Source organism: Nerophis ophidion, linkage group LG12, assembly GCF_033978795.1.
Source record: "Nerophis ophidion isolate RoL-2023_Sa linkage group LG12, RoL_Noph_v1.0, whole genome shotgun sequence".
In the NCBI taxonomy this organism is placed as follows: domain Eukaryota; kingdom Metazoa; phylum Chordata; class Actinopteri; order Syngnathiformes; family Syngnathidae; genus Nerophis; species Nerophis ophidion.
In genome coordinates, this window is record NC_084622.1 from 45,890,721 (window position 1) to 45,917,900 (window position 27,180).

General features: G+C 39.5%; 1 protein-coding gene across 1 annotated transcript in view; it reads right to left on the minus strand.

Moving 5' to 3' along the window:
* LOC133563492 (N-acetyl-beta-glucosaminyl-glycoprotein 4-beta-N-acetylgalactosaminyltransferase 1-like) overlaps positions 1 to 27,180 on the minus strand; it is a 460,693-nt gene that overhangs the window by 188,142 nt on the left and 245,371 nt on the right. Inside the window, exon 3 of the mRNA XM_061917651.1 lies at positions 11,133 to 11,231. Coding sequence (XP_061773635.1) covers positions 11,133 to 11,231 — 99 coding nt within the window. The remainder of the gene's footprint in view (positions 1 to 11,132; positions 11,232 to 27,180) is intronic.

The following is a 27,180-nucleotide window of genomic DNA, read 5'->3' on the forward strand; positions in this document are numbered from 1 at the left end:
TTTGAGCGAGGATGAACGATTTGTGGATGATGATATTGATAGCGAAGGACGAAAAAAAAAAAAAGGCGATTGCATTGGGACGGATTCAGATGTTTTAGACACATTTACTAGGTTATTTCTGGGGGTTGTTTTTTGTTTTTTTCATAAAGAAATACAATCATGTGTGCTTATGGACTGTATCCCTGCCGACTGTATTGCTCTATATGGATACATAATGTATTTATTGTGTTTTTTATGTTGATTTCATAAAAAAAACTAACTTTTTTTAATTTTTTAAATTCTTTATTTCTTGTGCGGCCCGGTACCAATTGGCCCCTATTTGTCAGAGGTATTTGTTGTCCAACCCCAAAATGCAGCGATGGAGGCAGGCATTGGATATGAAAACCTGATCGAATTAAAACTACACAACTAGAACAAAGGGTAAAAAGAAAAACCACACACGTGGGCGGGATAACAGAGCTAGCACTGGGAGCTAGAAAAACAAAAAGGAACTTTAGCATGGAAGCTAGAGGATAAGAAACAGAAAAACTGGAAATAGCTAATGGCTAACAAAAACAGCTTACCGCTACAACGACCAGGACAAGATGTAGCACGAAAGGTAATAGCTGAAATGATGGCAGACACGACAGGTAGCAAAGACACAAGAGTGACAGGAGGCAACGACAATACAATGATCCAGCACTGACTGGAGGAACAAAGCAGGTAAAATAGGAGCTGGCCGATTGACATCAGGTGTGACCAGGTATGCCAATCAGCCGCAGCTGAGTGAAAACAGGACACAGGGAGACAAACAGGAAGCTGAACCAAAATAAGAGCACTAGACAGGAAATAAGGACAGGACTACTAAACACAGAGGAAACAGACAAATGCAGAGGAAAAAATTAAAACGTAGACAAACTGTTAGGGGAAAGCCTGACAGCATTACCTGTAATTCTACACACCTTGTACTAGCAGGTTTTCGCATAAAAAAATACGAATACATGAATGTTCTTATCCCACATAGGAATTACTGTATGGATGCCATCCAGCCATCCCTCTTCTTCCGCTTATCCGAGGTCGGGTCGCGGGGGCAGCAGCCTAAGCAGAGAAGCCCAGACTTCCATCTTCCCAGCCAATTCGTCTAGCTCTTCCCGAGGGATCCCGAGGCGTTCCCAGGCCAGCCGGGAGACATAGTCTTCCCAACATGTCCTGGGTCTTCCCCATGGCCTCCTCCCAGTCGGACGTGTCCTAAACACCTCCCTAGGGAGGCGTTCGGGTGGCATCCTGACCAGATGCCCGAAACACCTCTTCAGGCTCCTCCCGGATGACAGAGCTTCTCACCCTATCTCTAAGGGAGAGACCCGCCACCCGGTGGAGGAAACTCATTTGGGCCACTTGTACCCGTGATCTTGTCCTTTCGGTCATGACCCAAAGCTCATGACCATAGGTGAGGATGGGAATGTAGATGGACCGGTAAATTGAGAGCTTTGCCTTCCGGCTTAGCTCCTTCTTCACCACAACAGATCGGTACAACGTCCGCATTACTGAAGACGCCGCACCGATCCGCCTGTCGATCTCACCATCCACTCTTCCCTCACTCGTGAACAAGACTCCTAGGTACTTGAACTCCTCCACTTGGGGCAGGGTCTCCTCCCCAACCCGGAGATGGCACTCCACCCTTTTCCGGGTGAGAACCATGGACTTGGACTTGGAGGTGCTGATTGTCATTATGGGATGATGGACCATTTTTTCCTTTCCTTTAGAATTTAGAATTGTTTTTTTTTTCTTTTTACATTTAATATGCAGAAAGCACGGATGCCTCCCATGCTGCACTTTGAGCACTCCTGTCATGAACCTTATTTTTTAATGTTCCTTGGAAATGTAACCATTTTGGAAGTTTCTAGAATTATTTGTGTGCTTTCCAGCTATAACTTGTATGCCTTGATTTATCTTTAACAGCTAGGTTTTTGTCCAATTTATGTTCCACCTGTGTTATTAATATGTGGGTGAAGAGGACAAAACAGCCTTCAGACCATCATTCATATCACCTGGCTGTAATCGGGACAGTGCAAGATTGAGCAGGTGTCAAAGGTGTAATTCACTGACGAGGCTGTTTATTCATATCTACATCCTAATTGTTCATGACTCTTGTCCTTGGCATGGTGGTGGCTTTGATGGATAAAATGCTGCTCTGCCAGATGGGGACATTCACTAAGGATGACATCATCATGTCAGAAATACCCCTTCTAAATGTGCCTTTATCTATAGTCTAAGTGAGGGGTCGGGAACCTTTTTGGCTGTGAGAGCCAAGAAGCCAAATATTTTCAAATGTATTTACGTAAGAGCCTTATAGTATTTTTTTAACACTGAACACAACTAAAAGTGTGCATTTTTAAGTAGGACCAACATTTCTAGAGTATAATAGATCTCTTATTCTTTGTAATAACATTGTTATTCTGAAATTAACTGTGGAGGGGGTGTGGCCTGCAGGCCTGCAGCAAAGCAGGGTGTGCCAGGACCGGCGTCGAAATCAGCGACAGGTGCTTGGAAGGCCCACCTGGGCTTTGTTATCTAATCACCTGTCACTCAGTTATAAGCAGCAGCCAGGAGTAGAAACGGGGTTGGGGCTGGAGCCAGAGTGTGAGCGAGAACGAAAGAGAATAATACAATTGCTGGGAAGCAACTCAGAGACTTATTGAAAAATAAAACAATATTGTAACCCTGAAACAGGCTCTCATGTCGGTGCTTGGTGGTCTGAAGAACCCCCTGGAGGGCAAGCCCCATACCAACCAATTATAAATACATTCCTTCTTACCATTAACGCAACTTCTTGAACATAAAAAAGCATGAGCATGTTTTATATTTGAACGTTATTTTTAACACTGTGATTACAAGTGGAATTATTCATTACTTATCATGTTAAGCAATGTCAGCTCAGATTTATCCGAGAGTCAGATGCAGTCATCAAAAGAGCCACATCCGGCTCGCGAGCCATAGGCTCCCTACCCTTGGTCTAAGTCAGTGTTTTCCAACCACTGTGCCGCAGCACACTACTGTGCCGTGGGAGATGATCTAATTTTACCTATTTGGGGTAAAACATGTTTTTTTGCAAAGCAGTAATTGTAGTCTGCAAACGATGTGTTGTTGTTGAGTGTCGGTGTTGTCTAGAGTAACCGTGTAATACTCTTGCATATCAGTAGGTGGCAGCCGGGAGCTAATTGCTTTGTAGATGTCGGAAACAGCAGGAGGCAGTGTGAAGGTAAAAAAGGGTATTTAATGCTTAAACAAAAAAATAAACAAAAGGTGAGTTCCCCTAAGAGGAGGTTTTGAAGCTTGGGAAGGCTATGCGGAACACAACTAAAGATGAACTACAAAGTAAACAAAACCAGAATGCTGGACGACAGCAAAGACTTACTGTTGAGCAAAGACGGCATCCAAAAAGTACATCTGTACATGACAATCAACAATGTCCCCACAAAGAAGGATAATCCATCCATTTTCTACCAGTTATTCCCTTCGGGGTCACCGGGGGCGCTGGAGCCTATCTCAGCTACAATCAGGCGGAAGGCGGTTTACACCCTGGACAAGTCGCTCCCTCATCACAGGGTAAAAACAACTGACATATTCTTGATTGCTAAAACAAAGTAGATGCGGGAAATATCGCTCAGGGGAAGACATGAAACTATTACAGGAAAATACCAAGAACAAACACTACACACAGGAAAAGAGCAAAAAAGTCCAAATAATTCATGGCGTGATGTGACAGGTGGTGACAGTACACCTACTTTGAGACAAGAGCAATAGTGATAGTTATGCTTTAAAGTCATAACCAACTATTGCCAGGACAACTTTTTACTGTCAACTGAGTTTCGTTTTTTAGTGATTTCTGCTGGTGCTGTGCCTCGGCATTTTTCCAACGCAAAAAATGTGCCTTGGCTCAAAAAAGGTTGAAAAACACTGGTCTAAGTAATGTATGTTGGAATGAGGATCCTTTATCTGCACTGGTTTATAGTGTGTAATAAGCCTGTATGAATGCTTCTACGTGCCCGGGTGACCGCCGCCATGCTGTGACAGCTGGCATATGCTCCCAGTCTACCTCCACCATCCGCAGAGTGCGCCTCTGACAGCTCCAGCGTGATGGCCCCACGGACCTCGGCCATTTTGGCTGTGCACCAGGAAAACAAGTTTGTGCCGGTAATTGGGACAGATAGAGAGCAGGGGGACAAAAAGAAGTTGTTGTGCTTCGCCAAGTTTGACGGATTCCTCTACAGAAGGGGCGCTCACACTTTTTCTGCAGGCGAGCTACTTTTCAATTGACCAAGTCGAGGAGATCTACCTCATTCCTATTTATAATTGATATTTATTTATTTATGAAAGAGACATTTTTGTTAACAAGTTAATGGTGTTTAATGATAATACAAGCATGTTTAACACACATAGATTCCTTTCTTTCATGAAGACAAGAATATAAGTTGGTGTATTACCTGATTCTGATGACTTGCATTGATTGTAATTAGACAGTGGTGCTGATAACGTCCACATTTTCAAATGGAGGAAAAAAAAAGTCCTCCTTTCTGTCCAATACCACATGAAAGTGGTTGGATTTGGCATCTCATTTGTCCAACTTGCATACTCCTTTTTAAACACTTTGTTATGAGAGTAGCATATGTGTGTGGCCCTTTAATGTCTGGCAGCAGGTGAGTGACGTCAGTGAGTGTGCGGGTGGGCAAGCAAGTGAGTGTGCGGTCGCTGAGGGCGGGGGAGAAATACATTGGCATCAAACTCCGTAGCTTGCTAGCTTTCTGAGACTCTGAAACAGGTCTTTTATGGTGAAGACAGGAAGTGTGCAGTCGCTCTTTAGAGTTTTGACAGTAGGTACGGAGTCTCTAGAAATAAAATGTCTTTCTCTGCGTCCGCCCTGTTAGTGATTTTTTTCTTAAATATGAGCTCGCAGCAGCCAGCGTCATCTCACAAGATCCTCGGGTGGCGAGAATGTCAAACAACTGACGAAAGTGAAGTCTTGGTATGATTGATGATTGCTCATTTTTATGTCTATTTTTTAATGCCTGGCTTGAGATCCACTGACACACCCTCCGAGATCGACCAGTCGATCGCGATCGACGTAATGGGCACCCAGGGGTAGGGAACCTATGGCTCTCGAGCCAAATGTGGCTCTTTTGATGACTGCATCTGGCTCTCATATAAATCTTAACTGACATTGTTTAACACGATATGAAATGAATATATTCGCTGGTAATATGTCAGGTTCAAACACTGATGACTATTAAACAGACGAGAAGCAAGGAATCATGCAGAGACAGAGTTCAATTTGGCTCAATGAGGAGACACGTGTTTTGGGCTGTAACCTAGTTAAAGATCCAAACTACGTTCTAAAAGTCCAGCACGCATGCTTCCTCTATCCCTTTTTACATCACTGAAGCTGTCGCTGAAGGAAGGGGGTAATCTCGAAAACTCCAGTTGGACACAATATATGATTATACAAAAATGCAAATGTGTTGACACTGGCGATATCGTCTTGTCTCTGCTCTGTTTGCGGCAGAAGGCCACAGACACAAACACTGATACCAGACAGGCTTGCAATCTTTTGGACTGCCAGCTTTGCACAGACAAAGAAAAATACCACTTCAGCACATCCATCCATTTCTACCGCTTATTCCCTTTTTTGGGTCGCAGGGGGCGCTGGCGCCTATCTCAGCTACAATCGGGCGGAAGGCGGGCTACACCCTGGACAAGTCGCCACCTCATCGCAGGGCCAACACAGATAGACAGACAACATTGACACACTAGGGACCATTTAGTGTTGCCAATCAACCTATCCCCAGGTGCATGTCTTTGGAGGTGGGAGGAAGCCGGAGTACCCGGAGGGAACCCACGCATTCACGGGGAGAACATGCAAACTCCACACAGAAAGATCCCGAGCCTGGATTTGCACAATTAACAATAATTATATCAACGGCCCTTAAGCATAAAAGTTGTGTGATTATATATACATATTTAGTCTAACATAATAACAGTGTTAAAAATAACATGCAATTTAATCCATCCAACCAATTTCTACCACACCTGTTCAAGAGGTTGCATTAATGGTAAGAAGTGTTTTATTTATTATTGGTTAGCCCTTGAGGCAATATCAAACTTACATTAGTGCTGGCCCGTCGGTGTTATACAGCATTGTTGCCGCTGTAACACCGCATTCACCGCAAATACTCATACTTGCCAACCCTCCCGATTTTCCCGGTAGACTCCCGAAGTTCAGTGCCCCTCCGGAGAATCTCCCGGCGCAACCATTTTCCCAAATTTCTACCGATTTCCACCAAGATAACCATTTTGAGGGCGTTCCTTAAAGGCACTGCCTTAAAGCGTTCTCTACAACCTGTCGTCAGGTCCGCTTTTACTCCATACAGACAACGTGCCGGCCTAGTCACATAATGTATGCGGCTTTTAAGCACACACAAGTGAATGCAAGTATACTTGGTCAACAGCCATACAGGTCACGCTGAGGGTGGCCCTATAAACAACTTAAACACTGTTACATATATGCGCCACGCTGTGAACCCACACCAAACAACAATGATAAACACATTTGGGGAGAACATCCGCACCGTAAGACAATATAGAATAGAATAGATGAGAATAGACTTTATTGTCATTATATTTGCATATAATGAGATTAAAGACCCCAATTTAAGGTGCGGTTGTGGGAACAAATATGGGGTAAAATAACTAACACAAGACCTCTACAGGAAAAACTAACAATTGAAATGAACAGACTACTATCCAATAAAAACAACAAGCAATCCTGTATAATATACAAAACACTATAGAAATACAAAATACTGTACAATATACAGAACAAGACAAGAGTACCGAAGTAATAAATAACAGTCAGTGTCGGACGTATTGCACTCGAAGGGTAGTATTGCACAGTAGGGTATTAGGGCAGGATATTGTACACGGGTGAATTATTATTATTATAAGTTAGAGTTCAACATGGTGACAGCTCTGGGAAAAAAGCGGTCTATGAGCCTGTTTGTTCTGTAGCGCCTGCCTGATGGTAGCAGGTAGAACAGGTGGAAGCCAGGGTGTGTGCTGTCTTTGGTGATGGTTTTTGCTTTCTTGAGGCAACGGGAGTTATGTAAATCCTTCAGGGAGGAGAGGGGGCAGCCGATGATTTTTTTCTGCAGACTTTATGACCCTCTGAATCGCCTGTTTGTCTGCTTCAGTGCAGCTGGCGTACCACACTGTTATGCAGTACGGCAGCAGGCTCTCGACAGCCGAGCGATAGAAGGTCAACACAACACAATATAAACACAACAGAACAAATACCCTGTCACCCTTGCAGCACTAACTCTTCCGGGACGCTATACACCGTCCGCTACTACCACTATTACGATTTTGTACTATTAAGTTGCATAAGCATTGCTGGTTCCATATTCAGTGTTAAAGCAAATCAGTGCACTTTCTCTTGCTACTTGAAGGCTTGAATGTTTGATTCATTAATTTTTGTTAATTTATTTTCAGATTTATTTTTAGCCTGTGGAAAAAGTTTATTTTGATATTTATCTCAGAAGGCTACAAATAGAAAACAACGATACCATTTTTTAAAAATGTTATTTGATATACCATTTATATTTTTTAATATTATTATTATTTGAAACCCGATTTTGCATGTCACTATAAAGTTATATAAGCCTTGCTTGTTCAATATTCAATGCAAAACTTGTTTGGGTCCCTATTAAAAGGTTCATTTGTTCAACTTTGGCCCGCGGCTTTGTTCAGTTTCAAACTTTGGCCCACTCTGTATTTGAGTTTGAAACCCCTGCTTTAGTGGCATATAACAAATTATTCTATTGCAATACCTTTTGCTGACAATGTCATTGAGAATGTCGTCCCCAATTTATCCAATTACTCAATCAAGCAAACAAATGAATAGATAGTTTACTCGATAATTACATTAGTCACTAGCAGCACCCCTAATGTAGTGTGTGTCAAATGCATAAATATGTGTACTATCATATACAAATTCCAAAACAATATGCCTTTCATGTCTATGAGGAACAAACAATCCGATTGGAGATTCAGGCCGCAGCCATGACTCATTATAGTAATCGAAAAACCTATCGAATAGCTTGTTTGATTAATTGTGTAATCAAATAAAAAACACACTTCACCGCCTCAATGCGTATTTTGGGGAAAAAAGTTGAAAACAACCACAAGGTTTCTGCTTGCCATAACCTTAATTATTTTTTTCTAATAAATGCACATCATTAAAATTGAAATTAAAACTTTCAGCGTGAGTGCATTAACACAAAAATAAATAAAAAAAAAACTTTCCGCTGAGTTCCATTCGAGTACATTTGAGTTTTCCATAAAAGGTGAAAAGACCACGAGCTAATGCAACAAAATGTCGTTCTTATCTGTAGTGTAAAGTTCAAATTTGAATGACAATATAGGAAGTCTAAGTCTAAGTCACTGTAATCGCCGGGGTAAATAGAAAAAATGATAAATATTAATTTAATAATTATATGAAAAACAAAAACACTTGCATTATTGAGTGTGTGGGTATACCCAAAGAAATGTCCAAAAGGGTTACATTGGTATTATATCTGTAGATGTAATACCAATCATGTACGGTCCTAATATCCCTGGAATCAGTGCAGATTAGGGTTGTACGGTGTATCGGTATTAGTATAGTACCGCGATACTAATGCATCATTTTACCCATTAACCGCCTTTGAAACGTACCGGTCAGGCAGCCCCCCCGCGCCCACGTCGCCGTCATGTCGTTTCATTGCTGGTTTACAAGCAGACGAGCATGTTCGGCGGCACACAATCACTGAATCACTGAGTACTTACAAGCAGACTCAGTGTGTACACAGGAAAGGGAGGACAAACGCATTTTGGCTTAACAACTAATGTTAAAGGTGAAGTTATAACACTGGAATAGGTCCTTTAAGACGCTAGCTAGCTAGGGGCTAACGTCCATCCGCCGTCTGCAGTGTTTTAGTGACTTCTAAGTCACTAATCCTGGTGTCCATTGCGACAAATAAAGGAAGTTTCTTGCAAGCATCTTTCCTGCAGGACGAGGAATAGCTAAACATGCTTCACTACACACCGTAGCTCACCGGCGCCACAATGTAAACAAACGCCATTGGTGGATCTACACCTGACATCCACTGTAAGGATAACAAGTACAAGCACGTATCTAGTCGATAATAGAATAGAATAGAATAGAAAGTATTTTATTGATCCCTGGGGGAAATTCAGCACCACAGTTCGCTCACAATTAACGATAATAATAAATATTATATGACATATATTATATATATAATATATGGATGGTATGGATATATTCTACATTTAAGTGCAGTCAAGGAACATATGCATTATTACTACTATGATTATGTCAATATTTTTTGGCATCACAACATCTTTCGTTTATTTTTATATGTATATTATGTTTGTAAACTCAGGAAATATGTCCCCGGACACATGAGGACTTTGAATATGAACAATGTATGATCCAGGAACTACTTGGTACTGTATTGATGGCCAAATTTGTGGTACGATCTAAACCTAATGTAAAGTATCAAACAACAGAAGAATAAGTGATTGGTACAGTTTAACAGAAGTGTAGACAGAACATGTTAAAAGAGTAAGCAAATATTAACAGTAAATGAACAAGTAGATTAATAATTAATTTTCTACCACTTGTCCTTAAAAAAAAAATTCAGTTTGTTTGTGACGAACCCCAAGATGCAGAGATGGAGGCAGCCATGGGGTGAGAAAAAATGATTTGATAAAAATAGTAAAACAAGAACAAACCAAAGGGGTACAACCAAAAGCGCGCACGAGGTGGATAACAAACTAAGAGAGCTAGCATGGGAGCTAGAAAATAAAAGGAGCATAACATGGAAGCTAGCAAAAACAAAAAGGGTCTAGCGTAGAAGCTAGTGGGTAGCAAGCAGGGAAACAGAAGTCGTAATGTGTAGTACAAAACAAACTGGAAGCAGGGAATAAAAGAACAGTTATCTACAAAGATCTAACGGATACAGCTTACCGCTACGCTGCAAATACAAGACACGGCACGACACGACAGGACAATAATCCAGCACTGACTGGAGGACAAAAGTAGGTGCAAATCAGGAGCTGGCTGATTGACACCAGGTGTGGCCAGGTGCCAATCAGCCTCAGCTAAGGAGAAACAGCGCACAGGGAAAAAAAAACAGGAAACAGACAAAATAAGAGCGCTGACAGGAACTAAAAACAGGAAATACTAAACACACAGAGGAAAAACTAAAACACAAACAAACTGTCAGTGGCAAGCCTGACAATGTTGACAAAATAATAGAATGATAAATGACACAATATGTTATTGCATTTGTCAGCAGACTAATTAGGAGTCTTTGTTTGCTTACTTACTAAAAGACAAGTTGTCTTGTAAGTTCACTATTTTATTTAAGGACTTAACTGCAATAACAAAAATATGTTTAATGTACCCTAAGATTTTTTGTTAAAATAAAACCAATAATGCAATCCTTTGTGGTCCCCTTTATTTAGAAAAGTACTGAAAAGTACCGAAAAATATCAAAATAATTTTAGTACCGGCACCAAAATATCGGTATCGCAGATGATGACTAATTTGTCACATTAGCCAAGAGACACACACGTGATGAATTAACGTACACTGCAGAGGTTACAAATCTTCCCTTATCTCAAAATACACAGCTTCAAGGGTTTGACCTGAGCTAGAAAAAAGAAAGGAATCACATAATCATGGAGTTATTCCACCATTAAATGTTACGTTTTCATAAATGATTTATAATCCTTCCGGTGATTACATTCAAAAAGTCACATATATTTTTCCTTCAATAGTTTTAATGTGAAGAATTGTTCTCATAGCAAGAAGAAAAGATATAAAGGATGTATCTTCCTAATTATATTTGACAAAAGGAAAGGGTAAGATTCTTCGTAGGTAAGCTTGATTACTTATGAAATTGTAATGTTGGTATGAGTCATGCAAAGTTGTGGTTGATAAGTCACACAAAAGACGACCGGACCTCAGAGCCTTCGTGCATGAAGACGAACCAGGGCTCAGTAAAAAGATCCAAAAATAGAAAATAAGTAATTACCTCTGGTTTCCATGGCGACGTCTTATGGTGCTCAGTAAGAAACTTGCGGATGTGGGCGTGGTCTCTGCTGTTGGGCACTCCTGCGAGTGGCTCGTCATCCTTGAGGAAGGAAAGGAAATGCAACACTTATTTTCTTGAACTATAAGATCATTCACGCTAAAGAGGCACTTATGCGAGGAAAACTTGATTTGTATAATCCTGCCATCTCCTCACACATCCATCCACGCACCCTGCCGCAAAATCCATCCATCACCATGAATATTCTCAATAATAGAGATGAAGTGCTGTCATTAGCTCAAACCGCAGGCTTGTCTACTTGATGGGAGTACGAGGAGCTTAAACTGTCCATTATGCTCAGCTGAGGACAGCACACACTTACACTCATGCTGAGGGTTATTCCCCTTGTTAAAACCCCCGTGGAACCCTCTTCAACACGTCTTCTCTTTCCAGCCATGGCTTCGGAAAGTTTAAACATTTACACTCAAAACAGTCAAATTGCTCGTACCGTATTTCCTTGAATAGCCGCCGGGGCGCTAATTAATTTAAAACCTCTTCTCACTCCTGCGCTTACCAAAGGCATGCGGTAAAAGTAAGCATGCGCTAATTATTTTAAAACCTCTTCTCACTCTGGCACTTACCAAAGGCATGCAGTAAAAATTTGAGTGTGATGTAAGCTTGGACCTTAAATCCTACTGAATAGCTCTTAATCTTAAATAAATAAAATCTTCTTTCCTTTATGCGATTCCAAATTACCGGTATTGAAATCCGCCTCCTCCATTTTGAAAATGATGACAGGGGAAGTGTCACTCATGACGTCACCAGTTTGACCAGGCGGTAATACTAAGCATGCGCTAATTATTTTGCGAAGCGAGTTTGACCCGGCAAAAATTCAAGGCAGGCGCATACTATATGCCCTGCGGCAATTCAAGGAAATACGGTCATCTAAATTTTTTTTTTTTTTAGGATTGACTTGTCTTTCAATCAATTATTGTTGTATAAAATTCTTTACATACAGCATATACATTTTTTGAATTGGATTTTGTCTTGGACTCAGCTATAGGCGAACAATGGGAATTAGGGCTGCGAATCTTCGGGTGTCCCACGATTCGATTCAATATCGATTCTTGGGGTCACGAGTCGATTCAAAATCGATTTTTTTTTCAATTCAACACGATTCTCGATTCAAAAACGATTTTTTTACCCGATTTAAAAGGATTCTCTAATTATTCAATACATAGATTTCAGCAGGATCTACCCCAGTCTGCTCACATGCTAGCAGAGTAGTAGATTTTTTTGTAAAAAGCTTTTATAATTATAAAGGACAATGTTTTATCAACTGATTGCAATAATGTAAATTTGTTTTAACTATTAAACCAACCAAAAATATGACTTATTTTATCTTTGTGAAAACATTGGACACAGTGTGTTGTCCAGCTTATGAGATGCCATGCAAGTGTAAGCCACTGTGACACTATTGTTCTTTTTTATTATTTTTATAAATGTCTACTGATAATGTCAGTGAGGGATTTTTAATCACTGCTATGCTGAAATGATAACTAATATTGATACTGTTGTTGATAATATTCACTACTTTTGGTTTGTTCTGTGTGGTGTTTGTGTCTCCTCTCAATTGTTCTGTTTATTGCAGTTCTGAGTGTTGCTGGCTCAGCTTTGGTTTTGGAATTGGATTGCATTGTTATGGTATTGCTGTGTATTGTTTTGTTGGATTGATAAAAAAATAAATAAAAATAAATAAAAAATCTATTTTTTTAAAAATGAGAATGGATTCTGAATCGGACAACGTGAGAATCGCGATTCAAATTCGAAACGATTTTTTCCCACACCCCCTAATAGGAATATTCTCAAGACGAGACAAGACCATCTATGAAATGCATTATGTGTTCGAATTCTCATAATGGGGGGGGGGTTGTCGCAGCTTGCTGCGGGGTCGTTCTCCCAAGAAGTCAGACGGACTACTCAGTACATGGCGTTTAGGTAAAAACATGATTTAATTTGAACTAAAAAAGGTACAAACAAAAAGCGCTCACAGAGGAGGCACAACTTGGCTAAGGAACAAAACGAACACATAAACAGACTATGAACATAAAACAAACAACACTTACTATGGCTTGACAAGAGCAGCATGGACTTTGGCATGAAAATAAATAGCATGGACTTTGGCATGAAAAGAACACAGATGCCAGAAGGACTGACTGGAAATGACCAGCTTCAATCCTGATGTGGTGATTGAAAACAGGTGCGTGAGTTCAAATGATTCAGGTGCGTGAGTCGTGAGGACAGGTGAACTGATTGGTAGTCATGGTGACAAAACAGGAAAGGGGAAAAAAAAGGAGCTGATATAGAGTGCAAAAACCAAACAGAAAATAGCCAAACTAAACATGATCACCAAACATGACAAGAATAATAGCAATTGGATTCAATAATGATTTCAGTATTGTGACACAGATCAGCAAGATCTTGACCAGGGGTGTCCAAAGTTGCTCTACTGAGGACTGCATGCTGAAAAATCCCAGAATACGGGGGGCACTTTGATTAAATATGCTTAAACCTATTCAATGTACAAATTGTAATTCGTAAATAAAAAAAGAATACAATGATTCGCAAATCCTTTTCAATTTATATTCAATTGAATAGACTGCAAAGACAAGATATTTCATGTTCGAATTGACAAACTTATTTTTTTTTGCAAATAATCATTAACTTAGAATTTAATGGCAGCAACACATTGCAAACAAGTTGGCACAGGGGCATTTTTACCACTGTGTTACATGGCCTTTACTTTGAACAACACTCAGTAAATGTTTGGGAACTGAGGAGACACATTTTTGAAGTGGAATTCTTTCCCATTCTTGCTTGATGTACAGCGTAAGTTGTTCAACAGTCTCTGTTGTGCTATTTTATGCTTAGTATTGCGCCACACATTTTCAATGGGAGACAGGTCTGGACTACAGGCAGGCCAGTCTAGTACCCGCACTCTTTTACTATGAAGCCACGCTGTTGTAACACATGGCTTGGCATTGTCTTGCTGAAATAAGCAGGGGGGTCCATGATAATCTTGCTTGGATGTTGCTTTTTTGAAACATTTTGCAGGCATCACATTCCAAATGAGCTAATATTTGCAAAAAAAATAACAAAACTTTTTTAGATCGAACATTAAATATCTTGTCTTTGCAGTCTATTTAATTGAATATAGGTTGAAAAGGATTTGCAAATCGTATTCTGATTTTATTTACAATTTACACAACGTGCCAATTTCACTAGTTTTATATGCTTATCTTAGCTTGTGTGTTGTTAATGAGAAAGTTATGTTTTGTCTTATATATAATAGGCCTCAATAATAATGAATAATAACATTTTCAGATGGTGTAAAGGTCCGGGGAAAAAAAAAGCTGCACAGGCCGCACTTTGAAAACCCGTTGTCACCATTTGGCTCGGCGCTAGTATTTCTTGATTCCAGAATGCAGAAGGAGGGGAAGCAGCCTGAAGGTAAGAGTCACATAATACTCCCAAATGGCACCACACAGTGCAGCAAGGAAGTGCAATAACAGGCACAGTCAAACGAAAAATATGAACGGTTGTCATGCAACACAAACAATTCGAAACATTAGCATACAACTAACAAGAAATCAAAAACTGTAAAACGTTAACCTGAAGCGTAAGCAAACAATGATTCTCCATTCAAGAAAAGGTGACTCTTTTTAGCAATTAGAAGCAAGTGAGTCTCCTGATCACTAATCAGAGGCAGGTGAGCTTGATCAGCGCTCCTAGCAACCAGAAGTAAAACTGAAGGGAGCGCTAAAACAGAAATAGACCCTCAAACACAGGCAAACAACAACAAAGGCAAAACCGGACATGAAATGGTCAGGTCAGGCCATGATCTAGACCAGTGGTTCTCAAATGGGGGTTCGCGTACCCCTAAGGTGTACTTGAAGGTATGCCAAAGGGTACGTGAGATTTTTTTAAATATTCTAAAAATAGTAACAATTCAAAAATCCTTTATAAATATATTTATTGAATAATACTTCAACAAAATATGAATGTAAGTTAATAAACTGTGGAAAAAGAAATACAACAATGCAATATTCAGTGTTGACAGCTGGATTTTTTGTGGACATGTTCCATAAATATTGATGTTAAAAATTTATTTTTTTGTGAAGAAATGTTTAGAAGTAAGTTGATGAATCCAGATGGATCTCTATTACAATCCCCAAAGAGGGCACTTTAACTTGATGATTACTTCTATGTGGAGAAATATGCATTTATAATTGAATCACTTGTTTATTTTTGCACCAGTTTTTAGTTATTTGTATATCTTTTTTTCCAAGTTGTTCTAGAAAGACCACTAGAAATGAGCAATATTTTGCGCTGTTATACAATTTAATAAATCAGAAACTGATGACATAGTGCTGTATTTTACTTCTTTATCTCTTTTTTCCAACCAAAAATGCTTTGCTCTGATTAGGGGATACTTGAATTAAAAACATGTTCACAGGGGGTACATGACTGAAAAAAGGTTGAGAACCACTGATCTAGACCAACTAGATACCATACATTTGTAAGATTTAACCAGAACAGTTTTTGCTGTATATGTGGCAAATTCACCAGCTCAATGGCCTTGTGGTTAGAGCAGGGGTCAGCAACCTTTTTGAAGCCAAGAGCTACTTCTTGGGTACTGATTAATGCCAAGGGCTACCAGTTTGATACACACTTAAATAAATTGCCAGAAATAGCCAATTTGCTCAATTTACCTTTAACTCTATGTTATTATTAATAATTAATGATATTTATCTTTGTGGAAACACTGATCATCTTAATGATTTCTCACAATAAATATATATAAAAACAGATAAATATAAAAAAAAGGGTATTTCTGTAATTGAACGGTTTAAAAGAGGAGAAAACACGGAAAAAAGGAAAATCAAATTTTGAAACAGTTTCTCTTCGATTTTGACTCTTTAAAATTCAAAATTCAACCAAAAAAGAAGAAGAGAAAAACTAGCTAATTCAAACCTTTTTGAAAAAAATTTAAAAAAGAATTTATGGAACATCATTAGTAATTTTTCCTGATTAAGGTTAATTTTAGAATTTTGATGACATGTTTTAAATAGGTTAAAAACCTATCTACACTTTGTTAGAATATATAAAAATTGGACCAAGCTATATTTCTAACAAAGACAAATCATTATTTCTTCAAGATTTTCCAAAACAAAAATTTGAAAAGAAATTCAAAATACTTTGAAATGAGATTTAAATTTGATTCTACAGATTTTCTAGATTTGCCGGAATATTTTTTTTAATTTTAATCATAATAAGTTGGAAGAAAAATTTCACAAATATTTTTTGTCAAAAAAACAGAAGCTAAAATGAAGAATTAAATTAAAATGTATTTATTATTCTTTACAATAATAAAAAAAAATATTTACTTGATTATTGATTTAAATTGTCAGGATAGAAGAGGAAGGAATTTAAAAGGTAAAAAGGTATATGTGTTTGAAAATCCTAAAATAATTTTTAAGGTTGTATTTTTTCTCTAAAATTGTCTTTCTGAAAGTTAAAAGACGCAAAGTAAAAAATAAATGAATTTATTTAAACAAGTGAAGACCAAGTCTTTCAAATATTTTCTTGGATTTTCAAATCCTATTTGAGTTTTGTCTCACTTAGTATTAAAAATGTCCAGCAAAGCGAGACCAGCTTGCTAGTAAATAAATACAATTTAAAAAATAGAGGCAGCTCACTGGTAAGTGCTGCTATTTGAGCTATTTTTAGAACAGGCCAGCGGGCGACTCATCAGGTCCTTACGGGTGACCTGGTGCCCGCGTTGGTGACCCCTGGGTTAGAGTGTCCACCCTGAGACTGAGTCATACCAAAGACCACAACAATGGGACCCAGTACCTCCTTGCTTGGCTCTCAGCATCAAGGGTTGGAATTGGGGGTTAAATCACCAAATGATTCCCGAGCGTGGCACACACTGCTGCTCAGTGCTCCCCTCACCTCCCAGGGGGTGAACATAAGGATGGGTCAAATGCAGAGGACAAATTTCAGATTGTGTGACAATCGTTGTGACTTTAACTTAACCATGCTTAGGCAAGGAACTTGTGTGTGTCGCCCAGGTATCCACAGCATGTAGAAATGTGCGTACGTCAGCCATGAAGTCGTTGTGAGTTCCACGTTTAGTTCACATCTCAACTTTGCCGTGAAAAGGGAGTACAGCAGGTATTTGCATGCTCTATACACGAGGCCCCAGGACAGACCGGTGGGGAGGAAAACATTACCAGGAATGAGGATAAAAGCCTGCTGTGTTCCTATGGCAGCACCAGGGGAGCAGGACTGTACAACACGGGGCAAAACATCCTATCCATTTGACAGAGATGATGGAAATGCATACCTCACACGTGACTCATTCGAGACCTCTTCCTCACCCATGAATCTTTGTAGATAAGAACGACGGTATTTGCACAATATATTTTTTTAGAGCAGAAGAAGTGATGCGACAGCTGTCAGATGCTGTGTCTTTGATTACATGTTTAACTTCCAAGGGAGTCAGATGATCGGCAAGAGAAGGTACAGTGGGGCCAAAAAAGTATTTAGTCAGCCAGCGATTGTGCAAGTTCTCCCACTTCAAATGATGACTGAGGTCTGTCATTTTCATCATAGGTACACTTCAACTGGGAGAGACAGAATGGGAAAAAAAATCCACATTGTAGGAATTTTAAAGAATTTATTTGTAAATTATGGTGGAAAATAAGTATTTGGTCAACCATTCAAAGCTCTCACTGATGGAAGGAGGTTTTGGCTCCAAATCTCAGGATACATGGCCCCATTCATTCTTTCCTTAACACGGATCAATCGTCCTGTCCCCTTAGCAGAAAAACAGCCCCAAAGCATGATGTTTCCACCCCCATGCTTCACAGTAGGTATGGTGTTCTTGGGATGCAACTCAGTATTCTTCTTCCTCCAAACACCACCAGTTGAGTTTATACCAAAAAGTTGTATTTTGGTTTCATCTGACCACATGACATTCTCCCAATCCTCTGCTGTATCATCCATGTATCCATTTTGGTATAAACTCAACTCGTCGTGTTTGGAGGAAGAAGAATACTGAGTTGCATCCCAAGAACACCAAACCTACTGTGAAGCATGGGGGTGGAAACATCATGCTTTGGGGGTGTTGTGCTGCTAAGGGGACAGGACGATTGATCCGTGTTAAGGAAAGAATGAATGGGGCCATGTATCGTGAGATTTGGAGCCAAAACCTCCTTCCATCAGTGAGAGCTTTGAATGGTTGACCAAATACTTATTTTCCACCATAATTTACAAATAAATTATTCAAAATTCCTACAATGTGAATTCCTGGATATTTTTTTTTCTCATTCTGTCTCTCACAGTTGAAGTGTACCTATGATGAAAATGACAGACCTCTGTCATCATTTGAAGTGGGAGAACTTGCACAATCGCTGGCTGACTAAATACTTTTGCCCCACTGTAAGGCTAAAAAAAATGTGACAACAGGCTTTCCTCCAGTCTTCCACCCCCAGCTAAGGAGTCTGATATGTCCTGCTAACACACACAAATATACACCACACGTGGTAGAACTTAGAAACCACAATTGAAAGGCATTTTTCTCTGGCATGTATTTTACCTAAAGTAACAAAAGTAGGTTTAAAAGTCTAAATAAAATTTCCAACATGTTGGTAATATCGAAATGATAAAATCTGCGACAAAATAAATGTGGCTGCTTAACTTCTGCCAAGGACAAGAAAGTTTGATCATACACTATATTGCCAAAAGTATTTGGCCACACATCCAAATAATCAGAATCAGGTGTCCTAATCACTTGGCCCTGCCACAGGTGTATACAATCAAGCACTTAGTCATGGAGACTGTTTCTACAAACATCTGTGAAAGAATGGGCCGCTCTCAGGAGCTCAGTGATTTCCAGCGTGGAACTGTCACAGGATGCCACCTGTGCAACAAATCCAGTCGTGAAATTTCCTCGCTCCTAAATATTCCAAAGTCAACTGTCGGCTTTATTATGACAAAATGGAAGAGTTTGGGAACAACAGCAACTCAGCCATCAAGCGGTAGGCCACGTAAACTGACAGAGAGGGGTCAGCGGATGCTGAAGCGCATAGTGCAAAGAGGTCTGCACAAGTCAGTTGCTACAGAGCTGCAAACTTCATGTGACCTTCCTATTAGCCCACGTACAGCACGCAGAGAGTTTCATGGAATGGGTTTCCATGGCTGAGCAGCTGCAGCTAAGCCATACATCACCAAGTCCAATGCAAAGCGTCGAAAGCAGTGGTGTAAAGCACGTCGCCACCGGGCTCTAGAGCAGTGGAAACGCGTTCTCTGGAGTGATCAATCACCCTTTTCCATCTGGCAATCTGATGGAGGAGTCTGGGTTTGGAGGTTGCCAGGAGAATGGTACATTTCGGACTGCATTGTGCCGAGTGTGAAATTTGGTGGAGTAGGAATCATGGTGTGGGGTTGTTTTTCAGGAGTTGGGCTTGGCCCCTTAGTGCCAGTGGAAAGAACTTTGAATGCTCCAGGATACCAACAATTTTTGGACAATTGCATGCTCCCAACCTTGTGGGAACAGTTTGGAGCGGGCCCCTTCCTCTTGATTGATTGATTGAAAATGGTATTAGTAGTTTGCACAGTACAGTACTTGTTCCGTACAGTTGACCACTAAATGGTAACACCAAAATAAGTCTTTGAACTTGTTTAAGTCTGGGTCAACATTAATCAATTCATGGTAACATGAACATGACTGTGCACCAGTGCACAAAGCAAGTTCCATAAATACATGGTGTGAATGAACTTGACTGGCCTGCACAGAGTCCTGACCTGAACCTCATAGAACACCTTTGGGATGGATTAGAACGGAGACTGAGAGCCAGGCCTTCTAGACCAACATCGGTAAGAATGGTCAACAATTCCTATAAACACACTCCGCAACCTTGTGGACAGCCTTCCCAGAAGAGTTGAAGCTGTAGTAGCTGCAAAAGGTGGACCCACATCATATTGGTTAGGAATAGGATGGCTTCAACTTTCTCTCCTACTTTTGCGGAGTGTCAAGTCTGTTTAGCTTCCTGACAGGCTATTTAGTTTAGTTTTTTTTCCCCTCAAAAAATCATAGAAAAACATTGTAATGATATTTGAGATGTTTTTCAAACTTATTACGAACAATAGTACTTAAATAGTAAACTATATACAGTATGTCCATTCGTACGATATATTATCAACATTTTTTTTCATGTAAAAAAAAAAACTTAATTAAAGGTGCGGGGGCTTTTATCTTGCAGTGGTGGTATGTCACAATCATTTACAGGAATCCCTGTGATTAAACAGGGTTTCCCTTTAATGTAACTGAATGTAGCGCATCGCCACAGCATTTTAATTTCTGCCACACCTTGAAAATATATTTTTTCACATGAAAACAAATCATAATAATATATTGTATTGTAGCTCCCAGAAGAAATCACACAAAATCCGACGCTATTTATTTATCCATCCATCCATCCATTTCCTACTGCTTATTCCCTTTGAGGTGGCGGGGGGCACTGGTGCCTATCTCAGCTACAATCGGGCGGAAGGCTGAGTACACCCAGGACAAGTCGCGCTATTTAGTTATTTTATTGTTAATCTTATGATCTTAATTTCAACAGGTTGTACTTTTTATGCAAACACTTTTGTCTCCATGCTATACCAGACACACAACAAAACTTCTTAATTCTTTGGCAATACGCTTTCAGGCACAAACGGTGTGTTTGTGATCATGGGAAAAATTAACATTAAACCGAAACCATGAAACATTAACACCATCAGGTCGTTACCGAAAACAGCGCCGCCGAAACAGGACGTAAACAAAACCCCCGTCATTGTCTGGAGCGTGTTTGCATGTCTGCGTTTTGGGCGTAACTTTAATTTATCCCAGATATACCTGTGGATTAATATCTACAAAATGTGCAAATATTAAAAAGACAATGACAACTTTTTAAGGGGCGAAAGTACAACAGGAGCAAGTTTGATGTCATTCTGGCTGCAGCTTCTGCCTATAAACAAGTCTACATTCTTTAATAACACCAGAAATATTGTTTGGATCTGTTGCTAGTAATATTTAATAATAAAAAAAGTAATTTAAAGTTTTTAGATATATTAAACATTCTTAAATTCATTAAAACATTCATTTAACATTCAAGTTGGGGAGGAGACCCTGCCCCAAGTGGAGGAGTTCAAGTACCTAGGAGTCTTGTTCACGAGTGAGGGAAGAGTGGATGGTGAGATCGACAGGCGGATCGGTGCGGCGTCTTCAGTAATGCGGACGTTGTACCGATCCGTTGTGGTGAAGAAGGAGCTGAGCCGGAAGGCAAAGCTCTCAATTTACCGGTCGATCTACATTCCCATCCTCACCTATGGTCATGAGCTTCGGGTTATGACTGAAAGGATAAGATCACGGGTACAAGCGGCCCAAATGAATTTGGGTCTCTCCCTTAGAGATAGGGTGAGAAGCTCTGCCATCCGGGAGGAACTCAAAGTAAAGCCGCTGCTCCTCCACATCGAGAGGAGCCAGATGAGGTGGTTTGGGCATCTGGTCAGGATGCCACCCGAACGCCTCCCTAGGGAGGTGTTTAGGGCACGTCCAACCGGTAGGAGGCCACAGGGAAGACCCAGGACACGTTGGGAAGACTATGTCTCCCGGCTGGCCTGGGAACGCCTCGGGATCCCCCGGGAAGAGCTAGACGAAGTGGCTGGGGAGAGGGAAGTCTGGGGTTCCCTGCTTAGGTTGTTGCCCCCGTGACCCGACCTCGGATAAGCGGAAGAAGATGGATGGATGGATGGATAAACATTCTTAAAATAAATAGTATATAAGCAGCAATAATTGAAAATATGGCAAGACAATATCTAATTAATAACATATTTGGTTTTAAATGTATGTAAACTTTTTGTGAGACTCTTTAAAGAAATTTGTACCATCATTGCAGATTATGCAAATTATGCAATCACGTCATGCTCATAACCACGCCTCCACTGCCACAATCTGAGGGAAACCCCGATATTCAATATATACACATCTTATCAAGACTCTGATAGGGGCCTGCATTTTATTGCGTTAAATTCTAAGTACATAGGTCCAGTAGCACTGGCAAAAATGTATGTGACATTGGTGTGCCCGAAATAAACCAGGAAGCATGTGACAAACTACGAGGTCGACAGCTAATCAGCTTTCATTATCGGGCCAGCCAGAGGTTGAAGACTGTATGATGATATAGGATTATCCCTGGACAGTAATGATTTGGTCTATTTGTTTTCCCAAAATGCTTGCTCAGCTCCATCGACCCAGAGTCTGCTTATCAATGCAACTAAAAGGCCTGAGTTTAAATCACCAAACCCCAGGTTGCACTAGAGTCTCGGCTCCAAACTTCCTCTATGCTGAGCATCGACTAAGCATGTTGCTGAAGTGCTGTCATCACTTATAACAAGCTACAAGAATGTAACATTACTTCAGTGTCCAAATTAGAAGCAGACCTAATTTTTCCTGGCGCTTAGCCCGGAACGGCATCATCATGTTTTACTGGTAATTAAAACCGATGCTAAGGAGCCTGTAAAACTGTCTTATGTATTAAAGATTGCATAACAGCAAAACAGGGGGAAATAAATCCCACTAATAAAAGCAACTGTTTATCAAATCTTTATAATGCTATCAACTTAATGATTTTCACTTACAAAGAATGAGTCCTGATTTAAATCAATGTGAAGTGGTAACATTTAAGCGGGGGAGACTTTGATACTAGCAGTTAAACTGAGTCGCTTGAGTGTAAAATTGTCCACAACTGCCTGAATGGTGGATCAGTAAAACTTTGACTCAACCATCCATCATATCACTGCATCGGAGGTTATAGCTGCTCCTTTGCACGTGTGTCCTTGCTGGTCCAAGACCAAAGAGTGTCCTAGAATATCAATGAGCCTAATGAATCTTCCTTATTAAAACACAAACAAGCACAGGTCTGCAGGGAGGGGGAGTCAATGTGCTAGACAGGGGGAAAGGGATGAAGTAGAGCAGAGATCTGGGGCGTCTCGCATAAATGGCTTCATCACCCACCCACTAGGATCACCCTTGAACATGAGTTAAGCTCCCCCAAGTCCACACACCAGTAAGTCGATAAGTTTTCGAGAAATAATTACATGGACTATTTGCTTTATCTAGTAGTGCTGCTGGAGGCACAGATGCATAGATAATTACTCACTAGTAACTGCTCAAAAACAGCCTATTACCTTATTACAGTGGAAGCTCTAAGGTTGAACAAAGTAAGTTCCAAGACCGCATCTTACAACCTGTTTTTTTAAATAGAAATATCGGGCTGCCGATATTATTGCCTTTAAATGCTTTAATATGTAATATCGCAAATTATCCGGATCGGTTTCAAAATTACCGGTATCTGTTTCAAAAAGGAAAATTCATGACTTTTTAAAACGCTTCTGTGTACACGGACGTAGAGAGAAGTTCAGAGCGCCAATAAACCTTAAAGGCACTGCCTTTGCGTGCCGGCCCAGCAGAGGTGGCTAGAGTAACCAGATATTGTACTCAAGTAAGAGTACTGTTACTTTACAGATGTATTACTCAAGTAAAAGTAAGGAGTACTCACCCAAATATTTACTTGAGTAAAAGTAAAAAGTATGTTGTGAAAAAACTACTCAAGTAGTGAGTAACTGATGAGTAACCTGTTCCTTTAATGATGACGGCAACAAGTAATGCACAAAAACATAAAAATAACAATGAACAAATTCAGAGCCAGGAATATCTCTTAAGCAACTAAAACAATAATGTATATCAAATAATATATATTTGGTTTTACACTGTATCGAAAAAAAAAAAAAAAATTAAATTTACCTTTGCAACCTCATTATACTATTGGCTAAGTTTTCTTTTCATAAATGTAAGTTTCTCAATACCCAACCTGTTTTTAGTGTCTTTAAAAAAAATGTATAACTCTACATTAAAACACTCTACTTCTAACAACCAAAAAGCTGTGAAAACAATGATGCTGTGTTCCAAATTTAAGTTATTTATTGAGCTTGAGTGAGCCTATGGCTTTGCACTGTGTTTATTTTATATTATATTATATACATACATATACATATACATATACATATGTATATATATATATATATATATATATATATGTATATATATATATATATGTATATATATATATATATATATATATATATATATATATATATATATATATATATATATATATTGCATTCTATTTTAGTTACTTTGAATTTCCAACCCCGTTGCGGTTTTGTACGTTTTTTATACTGTTTTGTACTGTTTTTGTACTTACTTTTATTATGATTTTCAACTGTTTGTAAATGTTGAAATGTATTAATAAAAGTTTATGGAAAAAAAAAAGTGTGGAGTTAATCATGTGACCGCCTGGCTCTGTTTGATTGGCGAAACAGAGTCAAACGTTACCAGTGACTGCATTTGATTGGTGAAACGCAGGCATGTGATAGATAAATGGGTTGTACTTGTATAGCGCTTTTCTACCTTCAAGGTACTCAAAGCACTTTGACACTACTTCCACATTCACACACACATTCACACGCCGATGGAGGGAGCTGCCATGCAAGGCGCTAACCAGCACCCATCAGGAGCAAGGGTGAAGTGTCTTGCTCAGGACACAACGGACATGACGAGGTTGGTACTAGGTTAGAATTGAACCAGGGAACCCTCGGGTTGCGCACGGCCACTCTACCACTGCGCCACGCCGTCCCTATATCCTACTTTGAAGGTCTGTCTGACAAACCAAAACAAACAAAGCGTGCATTAACAGATCGATAAAAATCAGTAGCGAGCTGAATGTAGATAAATAAATATACTCAAGTATATAAATATACTCAATTAAAAGTAAAAGTATGTTGCATTAAAACTACTCTTAGAAGTACAATTTATCCCAAAAGTTACTCAAATAGATGTAACGGAGTAAATGTAGCGCGTTACTACCCACCTCTGCAGCCCAGTCACATAATAGCTACGGCTTTTTACACACACAAGGCATACTTGGTCAACAGCCATACAGGTCACAGTGAGGGTGGCCGTATAAACAACTTTAACACTGTTACAAATATGGGCCACACTGTGAACCCACACCAAACAAGAATGACAAAACACATTTTGGGAGAACATCCGCACCGTAACACAACATAAACACAACAGAACAAATTCCCAGAACCCCTTGCAGCACTAACTCTACAATATACAACCTACCCCCCCATTTCAACCCCGCCCACCTCAACCTCCTCATGCTCTCTCAGGGAGACTATGTCCCAAATTCCAAGCTGCTGTTTTGAGGCATGTTTAAAAAAAAATAATGCACTTCGTGACTTCAATAATACATGTAAATATGGCAGTGCCTTGTTGGCATTTTTTTCCATAACTTGAGTTGATTTATTTTAGAAAACCTTGTTACATTGTTTAATGCATCCAGCGGGGCATCACAACAAAATAGGCACAATAATGTGTTAATTCCACAACTGTATTTATCGGTACAAGACATTTTCAAGTAACACCAACATATTCTACTTAAGTGATCATTTTCACAAACTATAAATCAGTCTTAATTGTAAGATTTAAAAAAACTATTCAAATATGAGTAAATCACTAACTTAACTGCCATAACAATTGATAAACTGGAAAATTGAAAATACTGAATAAAAGTATACACTGTTGTCATTTTGGGGTTATTATCAGCAAAACAGCCAGGAGGCTAGCATTCTCTGAGTCAGAATGCCACGCTCCACGTTGGAATTTATGCTCTCCGGTGATGGCAGCACTCAAGCAACCCCTGACTAAGACGCTACCACCACCATGCTTGACTGTAAGAAACATTTTATCTTGATACTCAAATGCAGGCCTCGAATTTGAACTTTTTAAGGTCAAGGCAAGTGTTGCCTTAAAAGAGGGCTCATATTTTAGGGCACGAAGGCAAACATTATTTTCTTTCGAGGCAGGAGATATATATATATATATATACATACATATATACATATATACATATATATATATATATGTATATATATATACATATATATATATGCATATATACACATATACATATATATATATATATGCATATATACATATATATATACACATATACACATATATGTATATATGTATATATATATATATGTATATACACACACACACACACACACACACACACACACACACACACACACACACACACACACACACACACACACACACTATATATACAAAACCAAGAACCAGTAAAGATGGCACTTTGTGTAATTCGTAAATAACAACAGAATACAATGATTTGCAAATCCTTTTCAGCTTATATTCAATTGAATAAACTGCAAAGACAAGATATTTAATGTTTGAACTAAGAAACTTATTTTTTTTTGCAAATAATCATTAATTCAGAATTTAATGGCAGCAACACATTGCAAAAAAGTTGTTACAAGCGCTTGGCTCCGTTTACTCCAAGTGGAAAACTTAGCAAGCAAAGTCTGTGTAGCTTGTCCACCATGATTATCACACCAAACACCGCTGGTGCGCATGCGCATGCATTAATTAATTACTTTTTTTCGGTAATTAAAAAATTTGACGATAATACTAACCGTCGGGAATTTATCACAAATTATCATTGTACCATTTACAGTTACATTCCTCGTCCATTAACAAGTGAAAAGTCAAGGGCGGTCACGGCATGTTCTTTCCGCAAATGTTGGTACATTTTTTGGGCATTACGGCAAAAGACGAGGGCGTTCGTGACAGTTGCTGCGGTTAAATTCGAGCCCTGCATATGTGTTGCCATAAGAGTGTCCGGACTCTTCCTGGCTCCATTATACACCCAGCTACCAACAACCTCCAACCCCGCCCACCTCAACCGACGCACGGAGGGACTGGGGGGTAGCTGGATGTATAATGGAGCCCGGAAGAGTCAGGATACATGGGATTCTGGGTATTAGTTATGTCGTGTTTATGTTG